The 17,272-nt window shown below is 30.4% G+C and overlaps 1 protein-coding gene across 1 annotated transcript in view; it reads left to right on the top strand.

Annotated features, from left to right (window-relative positions):
• The window catches only part of EYS (EGF-like photoreceptor maintenance factor), a 1,642,296-nt gene that overhangs the window by 268,653 nt on the left and 1,356,371 nt on the right, over positions 1-17,272 (top strand). The window contains 5 exon segments of the mRNA XM_020287130.2: positions 2,846-2,882; positions 2,885-3,004; positions 10,517-10,543; positions 10,546-10,637; positions 16,894-17,057. Coding sequence (XP_020142719.2) covers positions 2,846-2,882; positions 2,885-3,004; positions 10,517-10,543; positions 10,546-10,637; positions 16,894-17,057 — 440 coding nt within the window.

Raw genomic sequence — 17,272 nt, forward strand, 5'->3', positions numbered from 1 at the left:
AAAAAATCCTATTTAGTGAGCATTTCCATGTAAAAATGTTCTCAAATCTCTCTAATTCTAAATAAAAACGACAGAGAGAAAATTAATATTACCATGCTACCTGAGGTCACTATGAAGCTTAAGATACCTTAACAACAGAGAATAAAATCATTCCACTGGAAATTAACTTCAGTGTAAAAAAGAGGCCACTTTATAGTATCTGAATTCTGCCGACACTTATCTAATCATAAAAATGACCTGGACTCATTAAATTGTCTATTTAAGTTCATAAGAACTAAGAAAATAGTGTTTTAACAGGCATTACATTAGTCACCATTTTCATATGAATTCAAAATGAATACTTTCAATAGCAGCATTTTTGAAATTCATACTGAGAAAGAAAGAAGTTGATTTATGTAAAAACCATATTACTTGAATAAAGTAGCACTATGAAGAGAACACTTTATTGATCCACGGTCAATTTAATGAAAAATCTTCTGCAACAATATTATTAAGGTATTATAAGTTATTTAATATTTTCAGACTATGCCAATTATCCCTTAGGAATATTTTCTGGAAATTTAGTTCATCCGATTAAGTAATATGAATCCACCAAAATAACACTAATCAGTAAGAAGAACTATGCTATATTTTCATGTTTCCCCCTTTTTTGTGGCTGCTAGAAATTTCATAGAAATTTAGAGATAAAACTTTAGCTTATTTGTTCAAAGAGCTCTACTCTTTTATCTCACTGTCTTATTTTACTTATGTTATATTAACTTCTTTTAATGGTTATATTACAATTTTTATGTTGTTGCTGTGAAATGGGTGTATGTGCGTTCTCACATGAACATGCAAATTATGAGGAAGAAGTCATAGTCAGAGATAGACCTATATCACAATACTCCTAATCTCTACATATGGTCCAAAGGAATAAATTGACTCAGGTTGTTAAGTCAGAGGTAAATGTATTGCTCTTGCAATAATTTTAAAAAGGTAATCAGAGCCCCAGTTTTCCACCACAAATAACCCCCTATAAATCCAAACGTCATCTAAAGTCACAATACCTTCACAGTGTCCTCAGCATAGAAGGTTCTAAAACAAATAAATTCTGAAATCCCTTGAAATCTATCCTGGGGGCCTTTGTTTCTTCATTGGGAAAAGCTAAGGGTCTAATTTGGTATTCAGGCAACAGTTAAAAGAAGAGTTCCACAGCACCGCTGTGAGCGGGGATCCATGTTACACCTGTCATTTTTCCTGGCATCTGTAATTGTTAGTTGGGACCCGCTCCTTACTGGTTCATCTACCCCAAAGTTATTACAGAACATTTAAAATCTTATTTCTAAATGGCTCCTTGACTCCTGAGTTTGCCAGACAGAAATAGGATTACACATCTTTGGTCCAGCTGTCTGTGATAATCCCTTAGTTTAAAAAACAAACAACAACAATAACAAAAAATGAAAGAAAACACCTAAAAGGTGACTTAGTTTAAGCTTAGCTTTTGTAGTTGCTGATTATTGTTGTTTTGTTAAGTTTTAAGTGAAGAGATGATTCTACAAGATCCTATCAGTTTCAATAATATGCTACTTTACTAAGTTTATTTCATATAGTCATAGATTCAGAATTTATTAGGCCTTCATATTTTCTACCAAGATGAGAATCCCAAATCTATTAGAAACAATGTTCAGTGATAGTGAAGATTGGTTAATGCCATTTGTAGAGTTTGAAATTTTATGTCTTAGTATAAAAGTAATGGGTTAATGCTTTTGGTGATCTCAAAACTTAGAAATATATCATAAAATTGTATTTTCTTGGTAGTCATTTAAAATAATTAAGTATAAATGACTTTTTAGATAAGATTTGTCATCTTCAGTGTTGATTCCAGTTACTTACATGGTCATTTATTAATTTAGAGTCTTAAACTTTAATATTCATGTTTTGTTGTGCAATTAGTTAATTGTGATTGTGAGTCCAGGTAGAAGATCATCATGATTTGAAACAATTAGAACAATGCTGACTTAGTGTAGTAATTGCATTAAAGGAAATGTCATATATTCATGATTCCTTGTGCCCCATGATTCACCTGTGCTTTCCCTTGCCAAATGCAGTGAGTATTTGTTCATTGGAAATGTGAGAAAATAGAAATGGTAGAATGGTATGCTCTAAACAGAATATATAGCCATAATCTATCTCCAGGACTTAAATTTCTTACTGGTTTATGTCTTTCTAAGACCTAAGTAGAGTAGCATGTGCTAAAACTTAATGATGACCTCAGTGTGACTTAGAATGGTTTACATTTAATTAATTTAGTTGTGGATATAACTGGATATGATTTCTGTCTTTGAATATGATGGAGATAACCATATGCAAATCATATTATTAAAAAACATGTCCTGATTATCTTAAAATATTTTCAAATGATATAAAAAATAATAATGTGAACAGTACCCTGGCATTTTATGGTGTTAAATCTATTGGGTCACAAGTTCTTTAAATAGTATATGTTTCTTCATCTACACTATAGTTATTTTTAATTTGTGTTTATATGTGTGGGGGGATGTATTATAGCCAGAAAACAGAAGATAAAGGACGCTTAGATATTGGGAAGTGAGTAAAAGCCAAAAGAATATCACAAAGGCATTTGAACATGAACATAATGCAAGATGATAAAGAAAGAAAAGATAACGAAATAGATCGAATAGCAAAGAGAGGTATATATTGTGTGTCCCATAAAAGTTTCTATAATCAGTGGCTGTAGAAATTAGGTGTTTATTTTATACATATATATATATATATATATATATATATATATACTAAAAATATTTCAGTAAGGTACTTATCATTTTTCGTTAATTCCCTTTGCCAGTATTCTTGCACTCCAGGGTGCACAAAAAATTCGTGTTGGTTGTTAAAAATGTTTACTTAATTCACCAGTTCCCCTGCTGCTGTGGAGCCACCTGCCATGATATTTGCCAAGCTAAAGGTCCCTCTCAGTTTGAATATGTATGGCAACTGGGATTTACAGGTAATTACTTTAATTTTTTTATTTCAATAGATTTAGGGGTACAAGTAGTTTTTAGTTACATGCATAAATTGCATAGTGGTGAAGTCTGGGCTTTAGTGTACCTGTCATCTGAGCAGTGTACATTGTACCCAATTTATTTAAACATTTTTAATCTGCTTGAATCATTTCAAAATTTACTAAGTAAATATTCATTTTCTAATCACATAATGTATTTTATATCTCAAAACATGATATAATGTAAAAATGAAATTGATACTCTTATTTCTTCATTTGTTCCTTTAACTGACAACTTTAAGACCAAATACATCCTAAGAATTCGGCTTGATGTGAGATTTTTATGAGCGTGAAGAAAAACTAAAGCTATTCTCTTCTCTCATGGATCTATTTGTTGGAGGGAGGTTATTGGATAAATATTCAAAGTAATAAATATATATTAATAACTTTATTTGAAATAAAATTCTCTTATAGGGAAAAAACACGGAATTTCATGAATCTTATAAGCAAAGAACCTATTTAGAATAGAGAAAAAAAAATAGCAATACAAACATTAAGTTGGGAGGTCAGAAAAGGTTTCCACAAGGAAATAATCCTTGAAAAGAGATATGGAGAATGACATTATGGCAGAGAATTTGGAGAAGGCGCATTCTGGATTGAGGAAATTGTATTTATAAAAGCATGTTAGAAAAGATGGATCCTTTGAAGACCTGGCTGGAGCTCTGAGAAAAGAGTATTAAGGCTTAGCAGGGGGGATGCCAGAACTAAAGTGCCAGGTTAAACAGTTTGATTTTTATTCTAAAAGGAATAAGAAATTATTGTAGAATTTAACACATTAAAAATATGTATAGCAAGTGAAGACATATACTGGAAAGGAGAGGGGAAAAAGTTAGGGGTTGACTGGAGTCATAATGTGAGGTGATGGAAGCTTGAAATAAATGGAAGTTCTTGTTTGTGGATTGTAAATAGAGAGCAAGTGGTGGAGAGTGATGGGGATGTTCACAGGACTCCTAGTTTTAATCTGAAATAAAACCATTCCAATGCTTATATTAATATATATTTAATTGTTTTATAAAATGACAATTTCTATCTCAGAATCTATTTTGATGAGCATAATTTTCTGGTCTTTGATTACATTTTTAATACCATTTGAGTTAGCCAGTGCAAAATTTGATTTCTGTTCTTAAAACTCTATGCTATTTTTATTCTTTTAAAAAATATTTCTTCTGACAATGCTATTTTAGCATTATAGTTTATCAACAACTAGCAAATTAGTAGATTTGATGTGTCTCTCAACTAACAGCTTATTTTATTTAACTGACAGCACCTGCATATATAAGATGATATTACATTAAAACAGTGTTGAAATAAACTAACAATTAGCCTCTTAAACAGAAAACATGATAATTTATTTCACCATGCTCATAAAATAGTATTCTGGGGAGTTAAGAGCCTCTAATGACAGAAATAGTTATCAGTTCATTAAGCAAATCACACTCAAGACCTAAAGTGGTAGAAGAGAGCAAGGACCTGTTGATTATGCTATGTTGGTGCTAAAGGGAATTTCAAAGACTGTGTTATGAATACTTATTATTTTACAAATGACATAAACAAAACAAACTCAACAACTGGGGTTAGAGAGGTTAAATGAATTATCTGTTCAGGACTATTTAGGGATTGTATCATTTCAGTGGTTATAAACCCTGGCCACATAGTAGAATTATCTGAGGAGCTCTTGAAATGTACTAATGCTGAACTTGCACTACAGAACAATCAAACTGGAATTGTAGTGAAGTGAACACAGAAGATCTTTAAAGGCTCCTTAAATACTTTTAATGTGCAGATCGAGAAACATTATGTACTGTTACACACCAAATTAGTTCATGGAGTTCTGTGTTTGCATCATTTTTGTACTTGATTTCACTTAGTCTCATAGAGGAAATAATGCACACATATGTTTGGTTATTTTTAAACTTTAAACTTCTTTTGAGAACTAAAAATTGCTAAAGGGAATATATTCACAATGATGAAATAGCAAATGTACTTTTTAGGGAAAATGGAGGAAGTAATAGCAAGTCAAATTGCTCATGGATAAATCAGCTCTGAAAAAATGCAGTCAATTTTATGAATGCAGTAAAATAACAGATATATTTTTATAACACAGGAGAGTAGAAAGAAGTCAAAATTACTCATAAGTTAGCACAATAGAATTATCATCAATGTAATATAAGCATATTTAATCCCTTCATGAGTCCATGGTCAGAATTTACTGAATATAACTGATTATAACAAAAGTAAGAATTATATGACCCCTACATCTGAGAATCTAGATGACCTCAGTTGTCCAAGGGAAAGAAGCCAGTATGAAAATGTTCAATAGTCAGTAAATACATAAGTAGAGCCACATGAACTCACTTTGAATGTCTGGGTAAAGATCAAGCAATGCAATTTCTCCCAGTAAACTTTTCAAAACAAAATAGAACTTAGAACAGATGAAAAAATATGTGAATAGAATTATACATTTTATGTACTAGAAGATTTCTTCTTATTTCTTTTGGTTGTTGCCATTAAGATCTTCTTTTCTTTTCTTTTATCCTCATAAAATATAAAATATAATTGAAGAGAAACTGTAAAATCAAGCTAGCGAATTTGCATAGCGTGCATTAATTTTACCAGCAGTAAAATTATTTTAATTAAGGGATTTTTCTACCAACTAAATGAAGTGCCTTACACGCCCAATCAATTCTTTCCAATATGATTGCTCTACAAAGAAGGGATGGCAATTAATTAGAAGAAGCCCCTTCAAGGACAATTGGTCTACAGCGCACAACTTGAGAAAGAGCTGACATGCACTGTTTCTTTTCAATGTCATCATCTATGTTCATTGTATGTATTATTAGTTTTGAGAAAGAGAGATACTGACAGAGTGGATAATGAGTTGTGAAGTAATAAGACAATATGAATCATGTTTAAGAAAAGATGAAATAATAGCAAAAAAAAGATAAGTTTTCTTGAATACCTTTTTTGAAACATGTCATTATTATAGTTTGCTTATCTAAATTAAACATATACATTTAAAACATTCAATATGTACCAGTGAACTTTTATCTAAATGCAGAGTGATTTCTGCATTTGTGAACTGATATTGAAGACCAATAGTTACTTTAAATTTTCTATTTTTTCTTTATGAAATAGTGGATCTTACTTGTGGTAGAACTCCTTATAGGATGTTAAGTATAATCTATTTATTATAATTTACTTTCATAATTTTAAATTATTGTGAGAGTAGAAAATGCTATATCTCCAAAGTAATCTTCATCAAAAGTCTCTCTCTCTTTTTTTTTTACCATATTGCTCTATCTTTAAACTTTCTTTTGTTAAATGCCTGCTGTTTATATATCTATTAAGGATTTTAGGGCCTTATCACTAACAAATAAATGGCTTTTGTAAACAGATAAAGGCTAATTAAATTATATGGAAAAAAAGATTTCATGCAAACAGCAATTAAAATATTAGAATGCATAAGACTAAAATTAACAAAAGAATGCAAGTTCTAAATGGAGAAAACTGCAAATATTGCTGTAGGACAGGTATATGCATACATAATTCGAAAGAAAATTTTAAAAATATATCATGTTGCATCTATTATTATTTTTATTAGTCTTTTTTCTTTTAACTTTCATAATAAAGATATTAGTGATATATACACCACCTGAATTTGACTGTGTGTTTACTTTTACCAGTGAATTTTTTACTTTCAGAAATGTTCTCACTATAAACACAATAACTATGTGAGGTAATGTATATGTTAATTAGCTATATTTAGTCATTCTACAATGTACATATACTTCAAAAAATTGTGTTGTAATCCATAAACACATAAAATTTTATGACTACTTAAAAAATAATAATAATCCATCCTCCCAAAAAGATATACCATGCTGTTGGAGAGGAGATGCATATGTTAAAGATTTCAGTTCTCCATATTATTTTATGTATTTATTAAATTTAAATAAAAGAAGTGTTTTCTTTGTTTCACAAAATTGACATCTTATTCCTTAGTGTTTACATGGAAAATAAGTGTTTGCATGGAAAATAAAGGCAAGTATACTCTGCAAAAATATATTATGTGAGTAGGTAGGTTATAGAACTAGCTCTGCCAGATGTTAAAATATATTATATAGCTCCATTAATGAAAAGTATAGCACTTTTTCATTAAAAGTCAACAAAATATAAAGTCTCAAAGTAAGTTCAAGTTGTGCAGGAAATTAAAGATATAATAAATTGCCATCTTCGATCATTAGGGTAAGTAGGGACTATTCAATAATTAAAATGGAACAACTAAATAGCCATCTGAAAAAAAAATCTGACTTGCATATATCTTACAACATTCTCTAGGTTAAATTCAAATATATAAAAGTTTTAACATAAAAAAATGAAAAATACAGGCCGGGCGCGGTGGCTCACGCCTGTAACCCTAGCACTCTGGGAGGCCGAGGCGGGCGGATTGCTCAAGGTCAGGAGTTCAAAACCAGCCTGAGCGAGACCCCGTCTCTACCATAAAAATAGAAAGAAATTAATTGGCCAACTAATATATATAATATAAAAATCAGCCAGGAATGGTGGCTCGTGCCTGTAGTCCCAGCTACTCGGGAGGCTGAGGCAGGAGGATCGCTTGAGCCCAGGAGTTTGAGGTTGCTGTGAGCTAGGCTGACGCCACGGCACTCACTCTAGCCTGGGCAACAAAGCGAGACTCTGTCTCAAAAAAAAAAAAATGAAAAATACAACAATATCAGAGAAATTCTGGAGAACTGCTTTATAAATCTGAATGCGAAAGGCCTTTAAAACTACCATTCAAAATTTAGATGTCAGAAAGAAGATATTGGTGAACTTAACTAACATGAGAAGCAAAAGTGTCTGCTTGTGAAAAGCATCATAGAAATCAAAATGCAAAAGAAAAACCATACAGACATTTCACGTAACAGAAGAAAGGTTAGTATCACTAATATATTAATAACTCTTAGAAATTAAGAAGCCAAAACCAAAAACATGATTAAAAAATATCAATAATATAAACATGCAGTTTACATAAGGAGACATAGGAAGTATTCCTAAATATATGGGAGAAATAGCTTTACTCAGACTATATTAAAGAACATTTTAAAAACCCCATAAATGGATAGTTTTTCTCCTATTAGTGGTAAAAATTTTTACCACTTTTACAACTTTTACAACTTAGCAATTTTATCCATTGCTAGCTATAATGTAAAATCATTATAAGATTCAAGCAGGCCAATTTTGCAATATCCATACATACACCACTTGACCTAACCTTCCCATTATTGAGAATACATCCACATGCTAAGCAACATGTGTGTAAATTTTGTTACCTGGTACCATTGGTTATTAGAACAAAAGAATAAACACAGATATGGAAATGAATGTGGAACACACCCAATACTAATATGAGATACACAATACAGTGAAAAGAAACCACCTTAACACCACATTCTCAGATGCTTTTAAGCCCTGAGCAGTTAAAATTTTTTGCTGGGCAAATAAATTTGTTTTTCATAATTATTCCCTCTTACTAGACTTTTGTGTTTTGACTATAGTTAAATTAGGCTTTCTCCTACTTTAGTCACTCCATCATTTTTTTCACTTCTTCATTCTCTTTGTGGGTTTAAACTGTTACTTTTTGTTGTTGTCTTCTTTTTGAGGCTTTGAAAGGCCAAGACAAAGATTTAATAAAGAGTTAAATCCAAATTTTTCATCAGATATATCATTGAAGAAAACTCTATATTAATATGTTGGACAATTTAGATAAAATGGATACATTCTTAGAAAACTAACATTTGCCAAAAACTTATTGAATCTGTTAATATAAAAGGTGAATAACACTACAACTTACTAAATAATTGAATAAAATAGTTTTTAAAATCTTTCCACAAAGAAATATATTGGAATATATGGCTTTCTATTCAATCAAATTTTCAATAAAAAGTTAATTCCAATACTGCATAAACTCAGATGAGAAACAGTGAGAGGAACACATCAATTGATTATAGTAAACTAGCATAACAATATTTGAGTTATTTACTTTTAACACATTGAAGGTAGGATTTTTATTGACCTATCATTAGAAATTAACTGATAATTTCTTCTCTTGTATCTGATCTACTGATAATGTCTTCATTGATTATTTTATAACTAATATAGTAGTAATTTTCCATAACCTTAAAATTATTAGCAGTCAAGTTACATAGGTATGGTTGAAGAATTTGGGGATATTCTGTCTATCTTCCTAGCTCCTTCCTTTTTTCTCAGTGATATGTGAGATTCCTAAGTGAGGTATGCACACAGCAGGAGATGTCAGTTTCTGAACCACCTCTACTTTCCTACTCAGCTGTAAGATGCATAGCTTACATGATATTTTCCAGGAAGTCATGCCTCACAAATTCACAGATTAGAGTTTTGTTAATCATAAGCAATCCTAAACCAGGAATATTCTGATAAAGAATATTTTAGATACATACTCTCCCTTAAACAAATATTCTTTGTCTACTTACTAGGAGATTTAGCTATGTTTATAAGATAGTTGCATCAGTTCTCCTACCTATGTCCTTTCATTACCTGGGAATATGACCTCCATTAATGACCAGTAACAGGGTCTCAGTTCAGCTTAATCGGCTCCTTTCTCTCCCGAATTTTGGAATTTACATTTTTTTCTATAGTTTCCAAATTTCTGATTCCTTCATTTCCTGTTTAGCTATCTTTTCCAATAGATTCTTAAACAAATTTATCATAATAATTTTAAAGTCCTTGTTTGGTAATTCTAAGACTGGGTCTTAGAATTTGTTTTTACTGTTTCTCTTGAACATAGGTCAAATTCTGTTGCTTTTTGGCAATCTCATTTTTTATTATATCACAGATATTGTGTCCAATATAATAGTGTAAAGTAGCAAAATTTTATATGCATATGTATGCGTGCCTATATCTATATCTATGCCTACACACGCACACACACACACACGCGCGAGGGCACACACACACACAAATTCCCTTTCTCCTTCGGGAGACTGTGATGATTTATCTATTATAATATTTTAATTTTTTTCCAAATTTTTTTCCAAATGATTTCATAGGCAAATGTAACATATAAAAAGTAAAAATGCTTTTTTTGTATAAAATTGTTATTTTTATAACCATTACATCATTTTTACCATTATTAATTAGTGATTTAGTTAATATTTGATTATTTTAAAACATCTATTGACCTGGGAGCTGTGTCTTCCTGTCCTTATGCTTTTTATTTTTCAGTCCACATTTAAGATCGTAGGATGAGGCTTTGTCATCTTTTAGGTCTCTTTCAAATTTCATATTCTGTAGGCATGGGAGTTTCTTTTGTGGCAGGTGTCAAATTCAGCTTTTTAAGTAATTTGACAACTTTCTTTAATAATTCAATGTGGATTCAAGTTTGTGAAAGGTTATTTAATTTTTTGTCTCTTTGTTTGAAAGAAGCTGAAGGTGAAAAATGCGAAGTGGTTTTGATGCCTACTTTTTTCTAGATGCAGTCTGTGTGAACAAATCTGAAAACATCAGTTATGCATGTTGGTTCCCATGTGAAGGCACAATAGAGGTGAAGTATATTTATGTCATAGTTTCTCATTTGTCTCTTTAGTTTGTAGTTGTGTAATTTGAAAAACTTAGAAATGTTAATGTTATAGGTTCTTCAGTGTTCAAGATTTGCATAGCATAAATATGACTTCATAAACAAATCCCCAACAATGTACTTGGAAATTTGTATTTACTTCTTTTTTTTTTTTTTTCTTCTGACAGCGCTTTAATGGGGATTGCTTAACTGGTTACATGCGGAAGATGCCCAGGAGCTCTCGGAGCGGGCTTATATAGGCACTAAGTTCATTAGGCAGAATCTGATTGGCTCACGCCAGAGCCCTCATTAGCATACTTGATGAGAGACAGGAAAAAGCCCCTACACCTGCGCAGTTCACCCTGTTTATCAGTCTTGTAGTATGGGTGTGACCAGGAAGCCGGCGCCATCTTGCAATGGCGTTAACACTGCGCCCCACACTTGAGTATATTTACCTTCTATATTTACATTATATTTACATGTTAAGAGTAAGGAGCTAATATAAAGCAGGAGAGGCTGTCTTGAGATTAATTACAGTGTGAAAACTACAATTTTTGCTAAAGATACAGTTTCTTTTGCCTAAATCAGAAGAATTAAAATACTTAAATATGGAAGTAATAAAGAGTTTAAAGAATCATTTTAATCCTAGTCTTTCAAACACCATTGTTATATATGTCACTTTTTTTGTTAAAAGATTGTAATGAACTGCCACTGTCTTTTAGATTTAGTTGAACCACTGAAAGATTTTTTTTCCCTTTATTTTTTTCTAATTTTTAATGTTCTTCTTTAAATTCCAGAATATTACAGGGGTATAAACGTTTTGGTTACATAAATTGTTTTTTAAAATTTTGAGTCTAAGTTATAAGCGTAACCATCTCCCAGGTGGTGTTCCTTTTACCTGATAGGTGTAAATTTACTCATTCCTTCCTCCTACCTGCTTGATTTCCAATGAATATTATTTCCATATGTACACATAAGTGTTGATCAATTAGTTCCAATTTAATGGTGAGTACATGTGGTGTTTCTTTTTCCATTTGTGTGATACTTCACTTAGAGAATGGTCTCCAGTTCCATCCAGTTTAATACAAGAGGTATTAGTTCTCTATATTTTTATGGCTGAGTAGTACTCCATGGTATACATATACTACATTTTATTAAATCACTCACGAATTGATGGACACTTGGGTTGTTTCCATATCTTTGCAATTGTTATTTTTTTAAAATAGAATGTCTTTTTTTCATATGGGTAAATGCCCAGTAGTGAGATTGCTGGATCAAATAGTAAGCCTACTTTTATTTCTTTGAGATATCTCCATATTACTTACCTTAGAGGTTATACTAGTTTGAAGTCCCACCAACACTATATGAGTGTTCCTCTCTCCACATACATGCCAGCATTTGTTGTTTTGAGACTTTTTGATAAAAACAATTCTCACTGGAGTTCAGTAATGTCTCATTTTTATTTTTATTTATTATCTGAAAGATTTCTAATCTCTGGGAAGTTATACCACTAACAATTATGGAACCTATGACAAGAATTAAAAGGCCCCATTTTTCTCCTCTCACCTACCTCTATCTTGTACAAATTAGTATTATATTTTTATACATGTAAAGACAAGTAAAAAAATTTAGGATCTTAATTTTAAACAAATTATGAACATTTTGTCAAAATAATTCAAGAGTTTTCCAAAATAGTTCAGAGTTCAAAAGATATTTTTAGTCTCTTTCGTTGGCACATAACATAATTTGGTCATTTTACAGAAACAGATTCTAATTTTATATTGTTTATACCACTCATATACAATTTTTTCATAAAGATTATAAACACTTTTTTATGAATATATTCATTAACATTGAGCCAACCTTATAAAAAAATACAAGTCACTATTTCCTTCAAATTCACCATCTCTATAGAATCATTATTACTACTATAAACAAATTTCAAATTTCTCAAATCTCTTAAAGTATACTCTCAAATATATCTTGTATTATGTTTTCTAAATTTATAAATATATAAAGTAAACTTAATGTATTCTACTTACATATATGTAACAAATCACATGACTATGTGATTTAACAAATCATAAAATTAACAATTCATGTATTTAACAAATACATGATTATGTACACATATAATTAGTTTAAAACTTAACTTTATTTTTAAGATATATTTAATTTTATCAGCATATTGGAGGTAAATATATAGTTGGTAATTTAGTAACTATAAATCTTCCCTTGGTAACAAACAAACTTTTGTTATATTTATTATGTTGTTTATTTAATTTTAGTTCTCTTTACCCTTTTATAATAATTACCAACTTTAAGCTAACTAACCTACATTATTTCTTTAGACTCAAGAAAACACAAAAAGGTAGCAATACAAGAAAATTTTAGTTACTTTATTATTTCATGTTGACCCATTTTATATAACTTTAACAACTTTTATGTTAGGCAAAATGAACACAATATGCATCACAAAAATATTTGCACATCTTATTTCAATTCTCCAAGAAACAATAGCATTTTATAACTATGTTTAGAGACTAACATTTGTACATTTTTCTTAATTAAAAATTGTTCAGGAATCCAAAACTAATTTTATTAATTTGATTTAAAAAATCAGTGTAAGCTTTTAATGTTGACTAAAGATTTGGAATTGTAACTTACAACATCATATTAAGTCCTGCTGATTTGTAGTATTATCAACAAAACATTCTAGTACATCAGTGTAGTAGAATTCATGAAATTAGGCCCTTTTAAGTTATATCCATTATTAAAATTTCAATCATTTCAATTTCATATTTTGTATAATCATAGGCAATTTGAAGAAACAATTATAGAATCATTCTTTTACACTTAAATCATTTTAATTTATCTAAAGTATCATTTATTTATTAGGAATTTGCATGAGTTCTTTTTAAATAAACTTCTTTTGAATAAATAACAATAAATAAATAAACCTTAGTATTTATATATTTTAGAAAATCAAGAATTTGAATTTAAGCCAAAAGCCCTACTGGCCTACTTTTCTTTTCATCTAATACACTAACAATATTACCGACACACAGGTATAATTTTTCTGCTTTGTTAAATTTTTGGCAAAGGAAAAACATATAAATAAAGAACAGTTTATCATTTTCCTTTTCTTGCAATTTTTTTACTATCTGAACAATAGTTCTAGAATGCTCATATAATGATAGAAAGAGTATTTATGATCAATTAATTTCAAATTTTTCCCAAGCTGAAAAGAAAAAGAGGAAAGCAAAAATGAATAAGTGAAGGGAAATTAGATTCAGGCAGATACACGTGATTGTGGGAGTCTAATTATCTCTCCTCTGCAAAGAATAGTAGATACTTAAAATACAGAAAATCCTATTTTTATACATACACATGCACACAAACACACACACACACACACAAAAACAAGTTATTATGGATAATTTAAACAAGGACTCACGTACTTGGCAATTCCATAGAGTTATTTAGTTAAAAATCTAGTGCTTATTAATCACAGAAGTATGAAAATAAAAAAGGGGGTCTTGTGTGTTTACTGAGTAATCTCTCTATTAGACATACCAGACAGAGAATCTCCTCATGAGAATTTTTCCCTTTTTGTTCTATTGAATCTGTCAAATGAACAATCTTGTTCATGTCAAAATTTCCCCAGAGTGGCCACTGCAATTTCAGATTGTCCTTTGAGAAATGATGCCAATTAGATACATGTATACATGACTTAACAATATGAATGGAGAAATGTGTGATGCCAAGGCATAAGGGACTGAGAAGAACCCATGAAAACTTACATCAGACAGCACAGTGTCATGTCTCCAGAACACTCCAACAACCAGTCAATCTCAAATGAGGGCCCAACTAAAAGTGTTTACAAGATTTTGAAAAGGCAGCTCAAGGAAAAATTTGCCCAAAGGAACACCAGACTGTTGTGACCATTTGAACTCATCACTTATTTAGACCATCTGGATGATGAAGTTATGGACCTATGCTTGTACTCACCCAGTTGACTTCCTCTTATCCAGACTCATCTGAGAAAGTAATGATGACAGAGGGAGAGTTTCTCTCTCTTTAGGTAAAATTGGATCACATAACCAAAAGATTCCAAAATGTTTACTAATAAAAGAAAATAAATGAAGCATTTGTGAATTTGATGAAGAGAAATTGGAGTTCAGACTAATACTGTACCTGTGTCTTTGCCACAGTTGGAGAGAATAGCCAGCGGTCTCGGGATAGTGCCCTGTTCACTGTCCAGGGTCCTGAGCTTTGAAAGTGAAAGCATTTTAATTGTATCTTTATAGATTTGGAGTTTGTTCACTTTTGACCCTATAAAAGACCACCAGACAATTCTGTTGATCAAGAAAAGCTAATAATTTTAGACTTTCTGCAATAAGGAAAAAGAACACCTTAATAGAGTCTTAATAGTGTCTGATACGGGAGAAGTTGTAGAAAGATATTTATATGATTTAGAGCCCTGGGGGAGTGCTAAATGGTATCTAGTGGGGATTTGTTAGAGTTTTTGAATGAAAACTTTGTACTGGCGACACAATATGCTGAGAATTTTAAAGTGAGTCTTGATGAATAAGCTGTTATTATTGGAGAATAACTTATTTAGTTCATAGTCTTACCTTCCAGGAGCAAGTATTACATGCAGATAGTAAGTTATTCTTGCTTTTATGCAGTATTTATTAATAGATGATGGGAAATTAGTTTTATTTTAGTTTTCATTATCAAAGACTAAAATTCCAAAAGTGTTCTTACATTTCTTAGTGCTAAAATGCGCCCTTTCTCTGAGGGTCTTTTTAAATGCAAATACTTTTGGCATTACAAGTTAATTACAGGAAAATTAACTTCCTAACATTGATAATTTTTCTGAAGTAATGAAAGTGAATGCCTTTGTTTTTGTAAAAATAAATATACAGTAAAGTAGTTGGGCATAATTTTCTATATAATCTCAAAATTTAGGAAACAAATCTAACAAAATATGTATATACATGTGGAAAGAGAATAATTAGCAGTGTCACAAAATGGTAATTTTTTTTGCTTTTTATGTGTGTTTAACTTTTTAAGCCAATTATAACTGTTCATTTAATTAAATAAACTTTACAACTAATACACTCTGAATGTAGGAAATCATTATATGCTCAAACAGGTGGAAATAAAGGCCTTTATAAATTAGAAACACATAGACATACAGACACAGATGAAAAGAACAAGTAGCTTTAATTATAATATTTTAGCCTTGGAGAAAGTGTTAATAGCATTCAATAAAAATGTATCTGTTCATGTCAAAAAGTTGTTCTGCTTTCTAGTTGACTTAATTTTCTTACTTGATTTTAGCTCCAAATAGAAAATAGAAAGACAGATTCTTGGTTGATTAGCTGTCTATAAGCCATTACTTTATTTAGAGGTCACCAAAGGGTAGAACCATGAAACCAAATTCCTAGATGTTGTTGACACAGATGAGAAATAACTCATTGGTTATAACCAAAACCGAAAAGAAAATATGAATACATCCAGAGGAATATTTTTTAAAAAGAGAAAGTTCTATTGCTGTTTTGAATTAAGGAAGTAGGAGAAGGTATACCTGGGATTAGCACTTTATATCAGTGTATTTCTTTGGGGACAAAGTTTACCTAACTTTCAGATAAAATCCATTGGGCATATCTGTGGATGACTTCCAAGATTGTTAAAATAATAATTTAAGTAAAAACATACTATCATGCCTTTCATGCAAGTATAAAACAAGCATGTAAAAGATATTATTTAACTAACTTTTAAGAAAGAATCCAGTAAAATTTTACTATCAGTTCAAAGGAGAATCCAAATAACCTACCTGAGTAGAAAAAACTGGTTAGTAAAATCCAGAAACAGATTTTCCTTGGCTATATTTGTCAATACAATGCTATTTCCATCATATCAATTAACATTTAAATGATGTCCATAAAATTTTGATTAAAATAAAATGAAAAAGTTACCTGTTTAAAAGTATTTGTGTAATATGTGCTTACCTATTCATTTTTTAAACTATATATATGTGTGTCATAATTTGAGTATAGATGGATATGACTATTGAAAATGATTTTGATATAAATCAAAACTGATTTTTTCTTACCTTTGCTAAAGAAAAACATGATTTTAATACATAAAGGAAAGCATGAAATTCAAACCCTGAAATGATTTTAATATTTTAATATGTAATGGGTATGATATTCTTATTTCTTATTTTTTATAGATTTGTGCAAATGAAAGCAGTTGTTTGAGTGAAGAAGACAGTCAGGAATATTGGTGTCCTATTCTCATATGGGCTGGCAAAATGTACCTTGAAAATACAACTGATTATCAAGAAAATGGCTGTCAATATGAAGACATTTGTAAAGATGAAATTAATAGTCCCAGGTATTTATGCATCATATGAGCAAATAATACCAACTATCTCTCAAAAGTTCTGATTATACTGATAAGTCACAATTGAATTATTTCATAGTAGTTTATAACAATCATTGTTTAGTTTAAAATGATTGGAACTCATATATCATTTATTAATACATTTACATATGTAGTTAATATATAGCATTACATAATATCTTTATACTATATATAATAATGCTAGC

This window comes from Microcebus murinus, chromosome 5, assembly GCF_040939455.1.
Source record: "Microcebus murinus isolate Inina chromosome 5, M.murinus_Inina_mat1.0, whole genome shotgun sequence".
Lineage (NCBI taxonomy): Eukaryota > Metazoa > Chordata > Mammalia > Primates > Cheirogaleidae > Microcebus > Microcebus murinus.